General features: G+C 42.1%; 2 protein-coding genes across 2 annotated transcripts in view; both read right to left on the bottom strand.

Annotated features, from left to right (window-relative positions):
* LOC120416872 (zinc transporter 2-like) overlaps positions 1–3,664 on the bottom strand; it is a 144,759-nt gene extending 141,095 nt beyond the window's left edge. Inside the window, exon 1 of the mRNA XM_039578767.2 lies at positions 3,492–3,664. Within this exon, the coding sequence (XP_039434701.1) occupies positions 3,492–3,646 (155 nt within the window). The 5' untranslated portion in view covers positions 3,647–3,664. The remainder of the gene's footprint in view (positions 1–3,491) is intronic.
* Positions 3,558–15,381, bottom strand: LOC120416871 (HEAT repeat-containing protein 1 homolog). The gene is made up of 4 exons (XM_039578766.2): positions 15,273–15,381; positions 14,006–15,222; positions 9,870–11,222; positions 3,558–7,355 (listed from the first exon to the last, which is right to left on the bottom strand). Exons 2-4 carry the CDS (start codon positions 15,210–15,212, stop codon positions 3,661–3,663), a joined length of 6,255 nt encoding a protein of 2,084 aa, XP_039434700.1. The 5' UTR covers positions 15,213–15,222; positions 15,273–15,381; the 3' UTR covers positions 3,558–3,660.
* Positions 15,382–19,650: the final 4,269 nt, after the last annotated feature.

The following is a 19,650-nucleotide window of genomic DNA, read 5'->3' as shown; positions in this document are numbered from 1 at the left end:
TTATCAACTTGTTCAAGTCCAATAAAACAACTTTTTCTTGATCTTGCTCGGTGAGAAGGAGGTTGCTTGCAGCAGCCGGTCTCGGTGAAAAATTGGTTGGTATCGCGTGCAATCGACGCTGGCAAGATGGTGACGGATGCAGTTTATCTTTTCCCGCGAGAGAGAGAGAGTTTTGACGATAAACAACGTGGGCGACGTAATTCCGTCTTTCTGAGTCATTTCCAGCTGCACGGTGGTAATTCATAGATTATTATTTTTACCTTTTTCTTCATGTCATTTTACTGCCCTTTTTGCGTAAATGTCCGATATGCATTTTCATAACTTTTGAGTTATTGATGTAGTTTGGTTCAAAATCGTGAGCTCTTTTACAAAAACCAAAAATTTCCAGTACATTGTCCTAGAAATCTGGAGGAAATCCAGTTTTGCGTTTTTCTCAGCTTGCTTTTTTTGTATATGGGACTGGGACATTTATGCGAACATGGGCAGTGACCACTGCAAAAGTATGGATAAATCATTCTTCGCGAAAAAAATATTAAAGTGCTCAGATAAAAATATTCAAACATCCCATATTCTGGGCACCCTATTATATACTTGGATTTTTTTGAAATCATCGTTAAAAAAACAAAAAAATCCAAACATTAAAAAATATGTTCAGGGTGGCAAGTTTAGTTCCCCCTTAAAAAACAAAACTGACTGACAAAATTTCAAATATTATGTATGGAGCGTAAGACTGCCTTGGACTCCCCTCCCCTACAACTGCGTTACGTAGTTTAATGTTTAGATAAATTTAGTTTTAGCTTACGAAAAACAATGCTTCAAGCTGTGTGACTCGCCCGGAAAAGGCTTGCGAGCTTGTGGAAACGCATCAAAGCAACAAGCTTTTATGCTAAGCTCGGCAGCATTGAAGAAGGAAAGAATTTTCTTGCGTACAAGTTTGCTTGCAGTTTTTCGACGAAAGCTTCCTGAAAGCCACCTGTCGCAGGCCCTATCGGCATTTCAGATATGCATTGTTAGTTAAACAAACTGCTTACGAAAGCTGTTGGTCCTATATATCAATTCTACAGCAAATTTGCAAAGGATTTTTACTTTAGAATTCAATTCAATTCGGTTTTATTGGTGAATAATCAAGATACAATGAGTTATTTTGAAGTGCATAACAGAGTTTTGGAGTTCCTTACAGCTGTGTGTTGCATCATAATCCATTTTGGAACAATTATTTCTTTAACTAAGGCACTAGCAAGAGTAAGAAAAAAAAAACTTACAGAAATTGCAAAGGAAAGGGGATAGAGGAAGAGAAAGCTTATATCTAGATCACAGATTATTTATCCTTTGTAGATGTGTTTGATCATCAGTTCCCCAAGGGCCAGGAATGTTCCGCCTTGTTCCGGCAGCTCCGAAACCGCGTCATCATCTCCCCCGCGAGAGCAAAGAACTCCGGCAGGGTGAAGAGATCTTCCCCGGTGACTTCTTGCTGGGCCGTACTGCCGCTACCGGCAGCGACCACGCTGGCGAACGAACGCCCCCAACCAGGAGGGAACGCTGAGTTTTCCGCTGGAACCGTAAGCTGTCCAGCTGCAGGAACGGCTGCGCTCGTACTTCGCTGAGGAGGGTGGGACGCTGCTGCTTTCTTCTTCCTCTTTTCCTGCTCCTCGAGGTAGGCCTTGCGCGCGACGCATCCGCGGTAATTGCCGGTATGGTTGCCGTCACAGTTCGCGCACTTTACGCGCGGCTTGGTTTGTTCTGCCTTGTCCCCCAAGTCCGCCTTTCGTGGCAGTGCGCACGCCTCCGAGAGGTGCGACTCACCGCACTTCACGCAGCGGGGCCGGAGATTGCAGTTCCGCGAGCCGTGGCCGAATTTCTGGCAACGGTGGCATTGCGCTACGTCCGTCGGGTTCTTGGTGTAAAACCGCCAGTTTACCCAAAAACCGTCCAACGTCTTAATCCGCCGCAGGTCTTGGATCTTGACGGTGCCGCGGTCGAAGTACAACAGGTACAGTGTGTGTGTACCTGTTACCGTTGTCTTGCGCGAGAGCACTTTTATCTCTCGCGGTTTTATTCCGGCGTCCGAAAGGTGCTTCTTCAGGTCGGAAACTGGACGGTCTTGGTAACCCTGTAAGACGACCTTAACAGGGGGCTTCTCGGGGTTGAATGTGTAGAAGTTGAAGTTGCTACGCTTCAATTCTTCAAACACCAGGTCGAAATTCTTTTTGGTCAGTGTGATCACTTGCACTGCCGACTTACCGATTTTCAGACAATATCCGAGGCCTTCCAGCAACTCGTCAACATCGTCCGCCAGCGTGTCCAAAACAAAAATTGGAGGTGGTCTTCGTTCCGTCGGAGAATTGTTCTTTTTTGACGTCAGCACTTTTTTCCGTGCACGACCATCGTCTTCGTCGTCGTCGTCGGTAGTGCTGCTACCGTCGGTGTTGTTGTTGTTGTTTTCTTCGTCGTCGCTCAGCATCTGGAACTCGTTCCTGATGGGGATGTTGGCGGATGTTGATGTGCCACTGGTCGTGGCACCGGAAGTACCTGAACGGGTTCGCACTGGTGATCTCGGAACATATCCGGGATGTAGTAACTTTTTGTCGATGCCTTCTGCGCTCACGCTCCCCTGCGCGATGGCGGTCGACACGGCGTTGGTTTGTTTACCTTTTTGCACACGGCCGGTAGACGAACTTCGCGGGTTTTTCGAGGCCGCACTCGAACTGCCACGGCCACGGCCGGCCTTTGGCATGCTGGAGAAGCAAACTCGCGGGTAACCACAATCAATTACGGCGAAAAAATTCGAAAAAACAATGGAGCACTTGGCACTTGACTGCTGCTTGCTCTCGTGCGTACACGGAGGTGATTTTTACTTTATTCATAAAACTTTCATATTTTTGTGTTGAACAACAGGAAAGTAAAATTTCGACGTCTTTAAATCTAGTAAACATCCTCGTACTCTATGTGGTTTTATTTTGCAAGGCATGCGGTTTTGTTATTGAGAATGACAGGAAAAGTTAGTTTCACCAAAGTTTCACAACGGAATTACTAAAAAAAAATTACAGCTCCAGATAAAAAAACTTTGAATTGATTTTTTTTTGGGAAACCTTTGTTTCCCCATTTGCATGATATTTATTTGCCGTAAAGATAAATATACAATATCGAAAAAAGTGCTGAAAAGTTGAACTTTTCAGAACTCAAATGGATGCTGCAAAGTTTTTCCAGTTCTGTAATTTTTGACGATGGAAAGTAGGCCGTTTTGTCATTCGAGAATGACAATAAGTGGTTTCACGACGGAATTGTAAAAAAAAAAACAATTTTGGTTTGCATCAATAGAGTTATTTACGTGCGCATGTATTGCGTGTACGTACACGAAAAAAAGTAAGGTTAAATTTTGTCCGGCCAGCAAAATCAAATGGTGCGCTAGTGTGCGTACGCGAAACGTCATAAAGCTTTATTATATGACAAATCAGCGTAATTTGTTTTAAACAAACTCTGTATTCACTCACATGCTAACTTTCGTCCCGGGCCACCGGATATTCTTTCGAAGCCAATTCATCACAAAACACACACGACACAATTTCCACAAAGAAAAATAACTTTTATTTTCCGAACCGGCGTGACATTTCCGTTTCTCCATTTTCAACTTGTGAAAATTACGCATCGCCTACCATATTTTTACAAATACTTTTGCAGCGGCTCCCCCGTCACCTTCTCCACCTCCCGAATCGTCTTCTGCACCGCCTTCTCCACCTGCTGATTCTCGTCCTCAAGCAGTTCCGCCAGGAAGGGAATCGTTTCCGGCAGCAGAGGGGCAAAGTTTTCGCCGATCTTGCGCGCAATGTCCGTGCACGCTTCCAGCGCAAACAGTCTGATCTCCGGATCGTTGTTGCGGGTCTTGAGCAGAACCTGGTGGTTCAGTTGACGCCACAGGGTGTCATCGGCGACGGCGACCGCAAGTTGAGCGAGGCAGTCAACGACGAGGCGTCGGATTTCGCTGTCCTCGTGGACGATCGTGTTTTCCAGTTGGTCGGCGATGGGTTGGAGTAGGGTGTCGAAGCGCATCGAGTTGATGAAATTTTGGTTGTCGTTGACGAGGACGCTGAGGAGGGTGCGCAGGATGTACCGGATGAGGGTGCAGTTTTTGTGCGGGTCCGGGAAGAACAGGTCGGATTCGGTTTTGGCGGCGTTGGTCGCGTCCAGGAGTTTGGCGGCGTTGTCGATCAGCTCGCTGGCGAACAGGACAAAGAGGTGTTTGAGGGCGTCGGCGGCATGGCTGGACAGGTTGAAGAAGGTGATGGCGCGATCGTTGGTTGAGGAGTCGCGGTTGGCCCACTCGAAGACCTTGTAGTAGAGCGGGCGGAAGGTGCTTTCCGAGAGTTTGAGGATAAGGACGACGAACGCCTTGATGACGTGCTCCTCGGCGATGTCGATGGACTGGGGGAGGAACTTGGCTCCGGAGGCGTTGTCGCAGCGGAATTGGAGGGCCGAGAGGAAGAAGTCGGAGAGTTCGGATTGGAGGGCGTTAAATTCGGAGGTTTGGATCGCGTTGAAGGAGGTCGAGAGGAGTTGCATAAGCGGGCCGATTCCGTCGATGGCGCCCTCCTTGACGAGGTCGGTGTAGCTTTGCTCGATGGCCGGGATGAGGAGACGGAGTGGGATCGACGCGGCGAGCTTTTCCCAGATCTGGACGAGGCGGGAGGTGACGTTTGAGAGGCGAGGATCTTCGTTACCGATCAGCTTCGCCTTTAGCTTTGAAATGCTGACGATGATCGACTTGAGATACGGGCTCAAGAAACGCGCCAGCGCGTCGACAATTTTCAAGATTGAAGTTACGATCGCATGCGTAAGGTTGTCAAACGTCTCTTCGATCTGTACCTGGTGCGCGATGAACTTGGTCAGCATTGGGATGTACTTCGGAAGGAAGGGAATTGCGTGAGCGCCGACGTTGACGCTGACCTCACCGATGCACAGAATCAACGAAGCGAGCAGGTTCGGGTTGGGGTTCTTCTTGTACTCGCGCAACTCGTCGATCAAGCCGGACAGGATCTCCTTGAACTGTGCCGGGTTGTTCTGGGCCAATATCTTCGAGGAGAGCTTCAGCGTAAGGTACGCTTCTTGAGCGATCTTGAACTTGTACGCGGTACTTCCCACGACAGACTCCTCCTCGAAGATCCCCTTGATCAAACTCATCAGCACCGGTAGCAAGTCCAGCAGCTTCTGGTGGTGCGACTCGTCAAAGAACTCTTGACTGTACTGAATCTTCTTGTTGAAGATATCCAGCACCTTCAGCCGAATGACCAGCGTACGATGCTTCAGCAGTCCAGCAAAAACCGTGATCAACATGTCCGGTTCAAGCAGCGAAATCGTCCCCTCCAAAATCTCGTAACACTTGGCGATCGAGAATTCCCAGTATGCCAAGTCCCGCTCATTTCCCTCACTCCGCATCTTGTCCAACACCTTCGCGACCGTATTAATGTACGACAAACTTCCAACGATCAAGTCCCGGTAGCAAACCTTCATCCCGGCCGTCTCTTCCGCGTCCAGCAGCGCGATCTTGTTGATGACCTGCGTCGATCGGATCAACGTCCCCACAAACATCGTCGTCGAGTAGCGGTAGTGACGCAACTGCTTGTACGTGTGGCCTTCCACGCTAAAAATCTCCGCGTCCGCCAGGTCAATCTGCATGCGCTCGGGAACCGTGTCGATCTTCAGCGGCAAGTCCTGAATGAACTGGACGAGCTTGGTGCACGTTTCAACGATCTCGGACGGGGCGAACTCGTGCGCGATGTTGATCGCGATCTCGAGACGCTTGCTAAAGTTGGAGTACTCTGACTCGATCTTGTGCTTCTTCTTGGAACCCGATCGCTCCTCCGATTCTTCCTCCGCCTTCTTGCCACCCTTCACAACGTCCGACTCGAGCAGAACTCCGAGGAACATCCACAGGTACTCGGACGCCCCGAGCGTCTGCAGCAACTTGGAATACAGCGGCAGCCGACGATGCTCCGGAACGTCCAAGATCACGTCCGAGAAGATCTTCAAAATCGGAATCACGCGATCTTTGGTGTTCTTGTCGGACTTCCCGGCGGCCAGCGTCGGCACGATCGTTTCGATAATCTTCGAGATGATCTGGATGCTGTACACGTCGTCGTGACGCACGATCGACGATCCCATGAAGGTGAAGATCTCCATCATGTTGTGCAGGACCTGCTCCGGGACCAGGTGGGCAACGTGCGCCAACAGCAGCAGCGCGTGGTGATGCGTTTGAGGGTTCTGCGTCCCGCGGATGCACTGCACAATCAGTTCGACCTTGAACACGGCGTCCGCCACGGCGGATTCGTCAACCTTCACACTGCAATGCAGCAACAAAGACAAAATCATCTGCTTGACGTACTCCACGCCGGACTGCTCCTCAAAGTCCAGACAGTACTTCAGCACCTCGAACAGCTTCGGAACCAACAAACCCGCGTTCACCAACTGCTTCTTGTTCTGCAGCAGCTCCAGCAGCGTAACTCCGCACTTCCACTCCCTAACCGTGTAAACCGACTCCGTAGGCACCAACGCCCCCTTGCTTCTCCTGCCCTTCTTCTCGCCCTGCTGCACCTTCATCTCCTCCAACAACCCCATCACCAACTCTACGTTCAGCTTCAACCCCTTAACCATCTTCCCAGCAGCCGAGTTCGTCTCCGGATTCTGCGACATCGTCGCCGCCTCCACCACCAACCGCAAAATCTCCTCCCCGTACCGCTCCGAAAACGTCCCAAACAACTCCTCCCCAATCGCCTCGATCATCAAGATCGACGCCGACAAATGCCTTCGCTCCCTCCCCCACAGCGGAGCATAACTCTTCAACGCCATCCGCACAAACTTCCCACACCGCTCAACGCGCACCAAATTACTCGTCGTGTTCGGGTTGATCCTTCCAATCAACAACTTAACCACCTTCGATTCATAAACCCCAAAGCCAACCCTCGCACGCTCCAGAATCTTAACGCCCCGCGCGACGGTCTTCACGAGCACGTCCTCGTCGTCCATCAGCTTCAGCACGTCCAGCACGCCCGCGGCCACGTACTCCGGCGTGACGGGGTTGACCACGCGCTCCAGCAGATCGGCGAGGATCTTGTCGAAGGACTGAGATTTGTCCAGGGAGAAGATCGTGAACAGAACCAGCGAGAGCTGCTCGCCGTCCATGGCGAGTTCCTCGCGGCGTTTCAGCAGCTTGCGGATGAACGAGCGGTAGGTGGCGTCCAGTGAGGATTTCTCGCTGGAGCTGATCGTTTGGAGGGTTTCCAGGGCGCACTCGCGGATCACCGAGGATGATGAGGTTAGGCCGAGCATGATGTAGTGCAGGTGGATTGGTTGCAGGGTGAAGGCTGAAAGAAAAGATTCAGTTAACTGTCGGTGATTGTTTCTCGACTTACGATCGAGCAATAATGATCGAAATGTTACTATAGAGAAATCTTTACGATCGAAATTTGTAAAAGCAATTTCAAACATTAGAAAAATATAAAAAATACTTTCATTAATTTCTATTTTTTTATAAATTTCATGAATTTTATACATACAATAATTTTTATAAATTTTTAAAAAATTTGTAAATTTCATATATGCCTAAAATTTCTAAATCTTCTAAACATTTCAAAATTTCTCAAAATCAAATCAAATTATTCGCTCTACAGCATTGCCTTGGCGTTCTCGATTGCGAGATTCCTGCTCGAAGGCTTGATTGTTGCGGCAATTGCAAACCTCTTTTTACACCTTAGCTTCCATCCACCCCGGGATTCGAACTGACGACCTTTGGATTGCGAGTCCAACTGCCTACCAGCGACTCCACCGAGACAGGACCCACGGAGACGACTCCTACACCTGGACTGAGCTAACGACCTTACCTTTTAGGTTAGTCCGGGGCCAACATTTACTTCCCTTCTGACGGAAGGCGTGGTCAGGCAAATCTCGCCTCGAAAAATGCCACCGGGACCGTCTGGGATCGAACCCAGGCCGACTGGGTGAAAGGCAATCACGCTTACCCCTATACCACGGTTCCCGGCAAAATTTCTACAATTTCTAAAATTTTAAAAATTTCATAAATTAAAAAAAAAATAAGATGACATACATTTTCAAATTTTTATAAAATTTTAAAATTTCTCAAACGTCATAAGTTTCCAAAAATTATATAAATTTATAAAATTCTATAAACTTCTAAATTTTTATACATTTCTTAACTAATATAATTTTTAAAATCACTTGAATTTCATAAATTTTATATTTTTTTAAAATTTCCATTAACTTCTGAAGATTTATAAAATTTTAAATCATATAAACTTCTAAAAAAATAAATTTCTAAAATTTTGGAAACTTGGTAAATTTTTGAAAGATTTAGGATTTTATAAATTTCATAAGTTTCATTTTTTATAATTCGTGAATTTAGAAAAAAATCCTAGGTATCCAAAATTTATAAAATTTCCTAAATTTCCTAAATTATATAAATTTAACAAATTTCATAAATTTCATTATTTTCTAAATTTTATATTTTTTTAAAATGTAATGAGTTTCTTAAATTTTATTATTTTTAAAATTGTATAAACTTATAAAATTTTACAAATATTTCATAAATTTTCAAATTTCTAAAATTTCATAAGATTCTGAAAGATCTAAAATTTATATTTTTTAGGTTTCATTTTTTTTATTTTCGGTAATTTATAAAATTTCCTAAATTTCAAAAATTTTCTAAATTTTATTTTTGTATTAATTTAATAAAATTCATAAATTTAATAAATTTTATAAATTTCTAATACTTCGTAAATTTATAAAATTTTAAGAAATTGTCTTATTTAATAAATGATTTTAAAATGTTACAAGAATTCAAAAATCTAAAAAAAAGTTTAAAACATCTTGAAAATCAAAACATAATATATTTTTGAAATTTTGAGTTTTTTAAAATTAAATTTCAAAAAAAAATAATAAATTTATAAACTTTCATAAATTTATAAAATTTCATATATTTATAAATCGTATAAATTTTATAAATTGTATAAATTTTATAAATTGTATAAATTTTATAAATTGTATAAATTTCATAAATTTCTCAAATTTCATAAATTTCTCAAATTTCATAAATTTCTCAAATTTTAGAAATTGTTTAAAATTTAAAGATTTTAAATGAATTAAAAATCTTAAATAATGGAAAAAAATTAAATTAAAAAAATAATGCTTTAAAAACATTAAAAAAAAACCTCAAAAATTGAAAAAAGGTCCTACAGTTTTTGAAAATCTTGAAATTTTCAATTAAAAAATTTAAAAATTTACGAATTTTTAAATCTTGGGGCTTTGGTATTCCTGAATTTTAAAATAATAGAAAATGCAAATTCCAGAATATTTTGTGATTTTCAAAAGTTTTGAATTTTTCAAAGGCTGCTCTTTAGTGATTAGAATTTTTAAATCCATGATTGCAGCCAAAATGGGGGTACTGAAATAATGATAAAATACATTTTGTAATTTAATAGGCAATCAACTATGTATTCAAATTTGGCTAGAATGAGGTCGAAAAACTCGAATTTAATGTAAAAAGTAAAAAAAAAAACTTCGGATAATCGAGGCTTCACATAATCACACTGTAAATGGAATTTTTGAAATAAATATAGTTTTTTTTTCAATTTTAAAATTTTTGAAACTCTTTAGAATTTTTATTTTCTAAATTATTGAATTTAAGAATTTATCGATTCTTGAATTTTTAAATTTTAGATTTTACTTCTTTTTTTTTTTGAAAGGATTTGAACACATATCGAGATTTTTTCGATCGTCAATCGTTATTTGTCGACTGTAATATTTCGTTCGTGACATGTGCGATGTGTGATGTGATTAGACAGCTTCCTGTTAAAAATACTCACAAATTTGCGCCAGCATGGCATTCACCAGTCGAAAAGCTCGAACCTGCAGCTCCGGCGGAATCACAACCGCATCCTTGCTGTCAGCTCCAGCAGCCTCGATCAAGTGCGCCGAGTAGAACCCGAGCAGGAACTCAACCCTGCGCTCCGGTTCCGGGTACAGCTTCTTCAAAAACTTGCTGATCTCCTTTCCGTAGACCGTCTTGACGGTTTTGTGTTCTTCTTTGATCGAGAAGTACCGCTCAACCAACAGCGCAAAGATCTTCAACTGCAACCGCAGCGACTCCGTCTGGTTGGTCAAGTCCAGGTGGCCCGTCTCGAACTGCACTCGATCGATCAAGAATCCTGTCACGATCACGTGAATATCCATCGGCAGCCGATTCTTCTTGAGGCAGCTCAAGCTGGACGACGGAGCGTACTTAAACTTTCCGCTCAGCATTCGCAGCGCAAAGTCCAGAACTTTGGTTGCCAGCGGGAGTGGCGCTTCTTTGGGCAGTGACGACGTCACCAGCAACACGTTGAAGCAGACCTGGATGGCGTGGAAGTGCGTGCCGGTTCCGAGCATTTCTTCCAGGGTTTCGAGCAGCGATTGGCAGTCAACGTTCTCCATTTTGTTGACGGACAGCATGAGGACGTTGTACTTGCGGCTGAATTCCGTTGCGAGGACTTGTTTCGCGATCGCGGCACCAATCGGATCGTCTTCATCGGGAAACAGGAACGGATAGATCGCGATGATCACCTTGTTCAGGTTAGTCCCAGAGTAGAGGCGCTTGTCCGTCAACAGGTTGATCAGCTTAGGCGTAATTCCCTCCCAACGCTTCGTGTCCCTCAAACATTTCAAACTCAACTTCACCAGCTTCGTGATCAGTTCATCCTTCCCAATCAGCTTAACCAGCTCCCCGGCGTCCAACTTCAACACTTCAGCGATCACATCGCAATTATCATCCTCCAATCGCTCCTTCAAGCTGTCCTTCAGCAAATCGCAATTCCCCTCCCCCTTCAAGCTAATATTCTGGAAGTTCTGCACCAAATATCGCACCGCATCCACCCGCCGATCAACGTCATAGTGAAACAGGTTCTCAAACACATTGGTGTCTTGCTCACTGTACGAAGCCTGCATCAGAAAGCCGAGCACATTCCTCAGCGCGTTCCGCTTGTTCTGCGAAAAGTGACCCCGCATGGTGCGCTTCACGACGCGATCGAACGCCGCCGGGTACTGGTTCTCCAGCGCTTTCAGAAAGTCCGAGTACCACCGTGTCACGCACTCGTCCTTGCGCTCAAAGTCCTCCTCGTCCGAGTCCAGGCTGATGATCTCCGACGAGGACGAGCGATCGTCGCTGGCGGAGGGTAAGTCGCCTGAAATGAATGCAGAAAAGAGAGAGTTTACTTTATTTTTTGTTTACATTTTAGGTCATAATCCAGAAGAAGGGGTCTTTCCTATCACGGACGTGAACTTCAAGTACCTAATTGACATCATCAACTTTGATTAGTTAACGTTCATATGCGAAATGAATTACACTACATAATTATGGTGCTTTCTAAGTTGCTCTTCAATTTCCAGTATTTTCCATCGGTAAATTGTAGTTGTTTGTTAGAAGAAGGGCTTTTATTGTTTATTCTGTATCTTATCAACAACAGCTTTCGCGTCATTGTAGGCCTTTTCGGTCATCTTCTCCATTGGTCGTAGTGATTGCAGTCTCTGCATCCTCGGGACTCATGTCTTCTACTGCCTAATGGTTGTCCCCTGTTTATATTCCAGGTTTTGTTCTGCACTTTCAAAGTAGGAAATGGTTATCTTTTCTTGTTCACTGCTTGCTCGCAGAAAATCATGGTTAAATAAAAATAACGTATCTCGACTTTGCAAATGCAAATAAAAAATCAAAAAACTTAAACCGAGATTACGAAATGTTCAATGTCTTACAGAAATCACTGTTTTTAAGGGGTGTGGCGTCAACATCGTCGTTGTGAAAAAAGCTTAACCATCTCCACTGTCCGGTTATAGGACATATCGACGCTAACTTTCAAATGTTTATTTGTCCCCCGGATCAGTCTCAAGGATTTGTGGTTACCAAAAATCCGTAATCTTGAAATATTTTTGAAAAAAAAAAAATTAAGCCAGAATTGAATGAGACTTCTGATGAGAATTCTTAAAAATTATTTATTTTTTTATTTTATGTTGGATACATTAAATTGTCAATCTTCAAGCTTTTCAAAAGATGTAGACATTCTGCTGACAAATATGATTATTGGGACATGTTCCGGTGGGCGTACTGTGGTCGAATCCCAAATGTGAGCTATATTGAACGTAACAGAAGCTGGCTTTCCGCCTTTTATTTTAGATGGGATTTAACCCGTAGAAAGATATTTTTTCTATTTTTACTACATCCTTGAAAAAATAATTAAATGAAATATTCAGAAATGTTTCAAAAATCTTAGTTTTAGAAATTCAAAAATAAAAAGATTTTTTGATTTTCATAGTTCATTCTTAAATTCTTAAATTTTTAAATTCTCAAATTCTTAAATTCTTAAATTCTGTATTCTTAAATTCTTAAATTCTTAAATTCTTAAATTCTTAAATTCTTAAATTCTTAAATTCTTAAATTCTTAAATTCCTCAATTTTTAAATTCCTTATTTTGAATTCAAACATTTTTAATTTTTGTAAAAATAGTGTTTTTGAATGTTAGAAATTGTCAAGGAAATTGGGGTTTTTCGTAAATTTGTATTTTCGAATTTCTTAATTTCAGATTTTTTTAAACTTTTGAATTTCGACGTGTAATTCCGAAAATTATTCAGAAATTTGCTATTAAATTTTATTATTGAAACAATTGAATGATTTAAAACGCATTCAAAATGCAAATATTTTGCAAGCAAATTGAGCGCTTCCCAAACACGGACGGGAATGTCAAATACCTAATTTGAGAGGAAAATCACCCAAGCACTGCGAAAAGGAGGAGAAGTAGAGGGTCAACGAAAACGACTATCATTCATGTCTCAGACGTCGGACCGGCCAAACCAGCAGCAGCAGGAGAGAGAGATAGAGAGGGACCAGAGCTACAAAAGAAGCGCTTTGGGATCTTCTGAGGAAGGTAGTGAGGACTGCCAATTCTTCGGAGTTGCCCTCACCCCTGGTCCTCACCCAGGACAAGCCGGCGAAATGCCTTTCAAGAAAAAAATTGTGTCTTCGAGGGCGACGGATTGCACAGCTTTCTGAGGCTGCTGTGACATCACTACTTTGACTTTTGTAAATAGGTAGCTGCTCTACTCTGACATGCAAAATATCCTAGTTAGCAGTCCGACGACCGGTGGTGCTCGACCCGTGCTTCAGTCATCGACGCTCTGCGAAGCACCACCAGTAAAATTAAAGAAAAAATCGCATCACACAATTGAACATAACGGTAGGTACTTTTCAGGGCCGCAAAATACATCACAAAAAAGATTTTTTTTTACAATTCTGGTCTAATTTGCCATAACTAGTGTGTATGCGTGTATGTTTTCACGAGTGTGTACAAATGCTTAACATAAAACGACTCGCAGCTTAGTTGAATTAAATTTGGCAAGATTGAGGCCACAAAATCATACCGCAAAACTGTTTTTTTTTGCTTGCCAGCAAAATGATTTGGTTGAACAAGACTTTCCCACTCTGCGTTTCTAGGGACGTAAGATTCAAGTACAATAAAAGAACCTCCAAATTAAGCTTCAACCCATTGCTCGATCTGTGCTTCAGTCATCGACGCTCTTCTGCGAAGCAAGGAGCACCACCAGAGAAAGCGGGAAAACATAAAAAATAAAAATGAAAGTATTGTCGATTTGAACAGATACAGGTTAAGGGCCTAGCCTCAATCGACCTCGGTAGAAGCTTGAGTTTGAAGAGACTGATTGAGAATTGTGGTTAAAACTACTTAAGGCAAACATGGAGATATCCCCAAGTAAATTCATTCAATTTTAAAAAGGCCCTTGATTAACTGTATGAAACCGAAAAATTAATCCTTAGCCATCAGGCATGTAGGTATCCGCGTTAATCTTACCAGACGACGAAGGGAGTTTTAGGTACTAAAAGTTTACGTCCGCATTTGGGAAGCACGCGACTTCAAGTTAAATTTATTATTGCTGTTAAAATTTGAACTAGGGAATGTCTCACCTGCCGTCGTGCCCTTGTGGAAGTACGAATCCAGCACGCTCTGAATGACCACCCTGGCTTCATCCTCCGTCAGCGTAATCTCCAGCAGCAACCCTTCGCAGAACCGCTTGCAAAGCTCCAAATCCTCATCCTGACGGCAAATCTTGCTCAAGCACTTGCCTAGAACAGCGCGCAACAGCGAGACCACACTGACGCCCTCCTGCTTAACACGACCCAGCGCCTGGGGCAGCCACTTGGCACTCATGATGGTGGCAATCACCGCGTCCGACAGTTCCCCGATCTGTTCCTGCTGGGTCTGCAGGATTAGAACCATCAGCATGACGGCGTTTCCGGTCAGCGAAGGATGCATCTGGACGGCGAGCCGTTGCAGAATCTTCTCGAGCGTCTTCTTTGCCAGAGTGGCTTTGGACACGAGGTGACCTACGATCATGTAGCTGGCCGCGGTGAAATCCAGCGCCTTCGAGCTGAGTCCTTTGACCAGAGTTTTGATGATCGCTACTACGAGGTTCTCCCCGACTTGGTCCGCTCCGTCCAGCACTCCGATCGTCGTGGTGCAGTAGAAGGCGATCATGGCTTGGAGCACGTTCGCACGGTTGTCCAGCTCGGCCACGGCTTGCTCAAGGAACTCTCCGTAACTGCGCAGAAATCCCAGCGATCCTGCGGCGTGGTTCACAATCGACTTCTTCGCCAACGGAGCACCACTCGTCTTAACGCCATGCAGCCACGCAAACGGGTCATTCTTGCCGGCAATGTGCAGCACCTGGACGCACCGCACAAAGATCAGCGTTTCATGGTACGGCAGAATCAAATTGACAAAATCCGCCCGGTTAAACTCATGGATCGAATACCGCCGAATCAACCACTCCAGACACTTGTGCGCCGGCTGCAGCATAAAGTACGGCGACAGGTGGTAGAAGAACTTCCGAATGCTGGCGTCCAACTTCCGGTTCAGCTCCTTGTTCTCCACCGAACGCTGCAAATCGATCGACGTCTTCCCGAACAGCGTGTCCTCAAACTGCAAAAACGCCGGGTTCAACTGGACCAGTTCCTGCAGCCCGCTGATGCCGATGTCGTAAATCACCTCTCGGTCTTTGCCGGCGGCCGCCTGGGCGTCAAACAGAATCGAAGGCTTCTTGCGCGAGTCGTACAGGGCCGAGGTCGCCGGAACCGCCAGCCGCTGCAGCTGGGCTGCCAAACTTGTACTCATCTTGAAGCGCCTGAAATGATTCCATTTTAACTCACTGAATTTCGCAAATTGAATTCTTACCTTTTTCAACAAATTACCACCAAAAAATCCGAAATTCAATCGAAATTTAACGCGAAAAGCAACAAAAATCCAAAACTCGAAGCAAACACGTGCGAATCGCGGCGCGGCGGATTTATTTGTTATGACAGTTCTCTCCCGTTTTTTGTCTGCCCTCGTGCACGCGAAGAAGGAGAGACGACAAAACGTGAAAATAAACAGGGAAGTTCAAAAAGCTCCCTAGATCAGTTTCAGCCGGGGCGCAAACCACTTTCGTCAGGGTGGGGGCGACATCTGTTGGTTTCGAGTTAAGTTATTTGGAATAATTACGAAATGATAGCACAGATGTCGCTAGCTGCGATACGATGGACAAACAATGAAAAGAATCATGCGTCTCCATTTTGATTAGCAATTTAGTTCCACAATCCAAAATGATGATCTGAAAAAATATTGCTTAATTTATGATGTATTTCACAATTGAAAATTTTATATTTGAAGGCCACGTGGATTATGCACGATCTCGACGAATAATTTAGTTGTGTAAATCACTTTTTCTATGCATTTTGAAAGGGCTTTTGTTATTCGGCCAGAGCCGAGGGACAAAAACTTTTAAAAATATTTGCATCAGCCTTATCCGAAGGTTTGTAGGGTATTTGTCCCTATTTTGGGCCTAGTACGTATTTTGGGTCTACCAAACTTAATTCAACGAAATTGAGCTTTTCACCAAATCTGGCAGGGATCTGCCACTTGAGAATGACACATGCAGTCATTATCTTCAATTTGGTGGGCAAGGATCATTCACTTTTTCCTCCTAAATAAGAAATAAAGCAAAAAATATATCACTCATCACATTTTTCTTGGCAAATCGCTAGGTGCCAATTAGGTCCAAAATATTCACCACTTTTGCTTACCGCTTGTTGACACTCAGCGTCACTGTTTTCATCGCTCAGCACATGAATGAGAGCCGTCCCCCGAATCTCCAACCACCGGCAATGTGTTTTTATTGGTGGGTTGCACAATCCCATTGCAAAAACAATCGCTAAACTTCCACCAAATCAATAAAATAACTGATTAAAGTTGCTTCTTCCATATCGGAGAGAAATGGATATATTTTCGGTGCATTTGACAATTCTACAAACTGTGCCAGTGTGTGTGCGCTTCTCGAATGTTATAGTCTTTCTTGCATATTACAGGCTTGCTGTTTGGCTACGCAATAAATGTTTAATTATGTTTAAACTCTTAAATGAATGATATGAATGATGTCCATGCTTATTATGGACTTAATGCAGGTGAAATCAATCATTCTAATGTTAATTTGTGGCTTAAAACATTAAAATTATTTACCATTTTTGTCGACCGAACTTGTGCGGCTGTACTGTACGAGCTGGGGCTGAGCCGTACGTCAAAAATTCTCGCCACGTGCTTCGAGATTTCAACCAATCAGAAGGTAGGCCGAAAATATGCACAAAGAAGGTCGTATGCTAGGAGCAATATCCCCAAAATAGGGGCAAAAAGTGTTTTAGTTTTTCATACTTTTACAGCGATATAAGGTATTTTTATCAAAATATTGATAATGTACGAGCTTAAGCATTTAAAACCCAACTTATTCATGTATAACAAAATAGACTGCATATAGCATCCATTGAGAAAACATCAAATTAAAAGTGCGATCTGCTTAGTAGGCCCAAAATAGGGACAAATACCCTATGGGACTTCGTATAATCGAATCTCGAAAAAATAAATGTTTTTCGTATCTTTTTATTTGCTTACTTTTAACATCAAATTCAAATTCTGTAACCCCATTTTGGTCAGTTTTGAAAAGTTGATTGCCTATTAAATTAAAAAATGGTTTTTTTTTTTCAATATTTCATCTCCGCCATTTTGGCCGCAATCTTGGTTTTTAAAATTCAAAATCACTTTTGAGTTAGTTTAGGGGTCATCCTTAAGCTCAAAAATAAAAAAAAAGACAACGAAAAAAAAATATGAGTGATTTGATTATTCGAAGTGAAATTTCGCCAAGGCTTTCGGATAATCGAGTCTGGACTGAAAAATATTTTTAAAGGTTAGGTTTTATACATCATATTAATTTTGGCTTTTTTTTTTCTTAATGAATCTTCTATTTTATAAATTTTCCTTTAGTGCTGGCATTTAGGGCAACCATTTAGTCATTTTTGGCACAATGTTTTGATATTATGTTTGATTTATTTCGGTTAGAACAGTAAAAAAACAACACCTTTAGTATACCGATTTCCGATTTGCCCCAGTTGGTGGTAATGACTAAAATGGAGATAAAAGATCATTTAAAAAATATATTTGTTATAAAAACACAATTTTCCTTTCTAATCCAATCTAATCTAACATGAACGCAGCCAGTCCGACGAAAGCATGCTGGAAAGTCTTGTTATTTGATTTGTAATTTGTAATTTATTGGAAACGATAGCCTGTTAGTATAACACTTTGTATCAGGTTAAGGAAGGATGATTACACACCAAACACTTTACTTTTAACATCAAATTCAAGTTCTGTAACCTTTTGTAATAATTGCAAAACATTAAAACGGCCAGCCCTACTGTGTTGTGTTTACCACAAGGAGCATTCTGTGAACGGATCACATTTCACATAATCTACAGGGGAGAAGGATGCGTAAACATACCGTACGCTCTTTAAAAAAAAAACAAATTTAACTCGTAAATTTTAATATTGACTAGATGTAATTTTCTTTGTTGAAGTAGTTTTCAGATTTTATGAAGTATTAAAAATACATTTTTCTAGCCACATTAAAAAAAAATAACACAAATATATTATTAATGAGAAGTTTACTTAACATTCCAACGCCCAAGGCTCCAAAAAAGTTGGAACGGTAACTTCAACTCAATGATTCTCGGGCATAACTCAACCAATCAAGATGATTCTTCTTTCCAGTGATTTGTTAGGATGTCTTGATGATTCTAGAACTTTGCAGAACTTAATTTGATCAAATCTGTAATTTTTGCGATCAAAAACATCGTTCCAACTTTTTTTTCGCGTGTAAAAAAAAATTCGCCGAAAATTCCGCGGAGGCAGTCTTTTTAAAAAAGGTGGAACGATGTTTTTGGTCGCAAAAATTACAGATTTGATCAAATTAAGATCTGCAAAGTTCTAGAATCATCTAGACATCCTAACAAATCACTGGAAACAAGAATCGTCCCAATTGGTTGAGTAATGCCCGAGAACCAGCGAGTTGAAGTTACCATTCCACCTTTTTTGGGAGGCTTGGGCGTCCGTGTAAGTTGGACATGCGTTGGGCGTTCCAGTGGTAATCTGGTTGATTTCAAATCTGAAGCGCAACAAAGTACAAACAAATGTTCAATTTTCAAGAGATTAAAGCTATTTCAAGAGGCAGTATTTGTAAATATTGCTCGGTTTGTTCTAGAGGTCGTATCGAGGTGCTCCGATTTGGATATGGATGCCAAATATGAGCCCTCTACGACAAAGGGAAGTGGGGTAAAACAGGCTTTGAAGTTTGAGGTCGAAAAAACATAAAAAATCCTAAAATTGCTCGCATTTCCGTAAAATTTCTCAATTCCAACTCTCTTAGATGCATTCGTAAGGTCTTTTGAAGCCCTTTAAAATGTGCCATAGACATCCAGGATTGGTTTGACTTTTTCTCTTAGCTTTTGCAAATTACTGTCAAAAATTGATTTTTTTAAAACCGTAATATCTTTTTCCAACAGCCTCCAACACCCATACTCCCATAGGTCAAAAGATAGGTAATTTCATGGACTATAAGCCTACTTTTTGGCCAATGGCAGTTTTTCTCATAGTTTTTAGGTTTTTCTATAACAAACATTTTACAACGTTAGTTTTTCCCCTGTAGGCCAAGAAGACGGCACTTTTTGGTCTCAATTTTGACATATTCGGAATCCTCGGACAATTTCACTTAAGTTAGAAGTATTGGAGTTGTAAATTCGATTGGAAAAATTGCCATTTAGAATGAATTAAAATATTTCTTCAAAGATTTTTTATGTTTTTTCGACCTCAAACTTCAAAGCCCGTTTTACACCACTTTCCTTTGTCGTAGAGGGCTCATATTTGGCATGAGTTCATCTCATGTATAGACAAACAAACGCTGAAAGTTTCATCCAAATCGGAGCACCTCGATACGACCTGTTACACATTGGTGAAAAACTCGCTCTTAAATCTGCTGCCCCTGTTCATATTCAACTTTAAATTATCACCAGTTGATAAGACCATAACGAAATTTGCTTCAAAAGCTTAGGAAATGTATTAAAACATGGTGAATATTTGGCCACTTAAAAAATATCCCGAGATCTCGGGAATTCACTAAGGAAGAGCGGTTATCTTGTTGGTTACCTTAAGCGGTTAATCCAGTTTAATGAACTTCATAAAAAAACACGTTTTA

The sequence above is a fragment of the Culex pipiens genome, chromosome 2 (assembly GCF_016801865.2).
Source record: "Culex pipiens pallens isolate TS chromosome 2, TS_CPP_V2, whole genome shotgun sequence".
Taxonomy (NCBI): Eukaryota; Metazoa; Arthropoda; class Insecta; order Diptera; family Culicidae; genus Culex; species Culex pipiens.
This window is presented reverse-complemented; position numbering and strand designations above follow the sequence as displayed.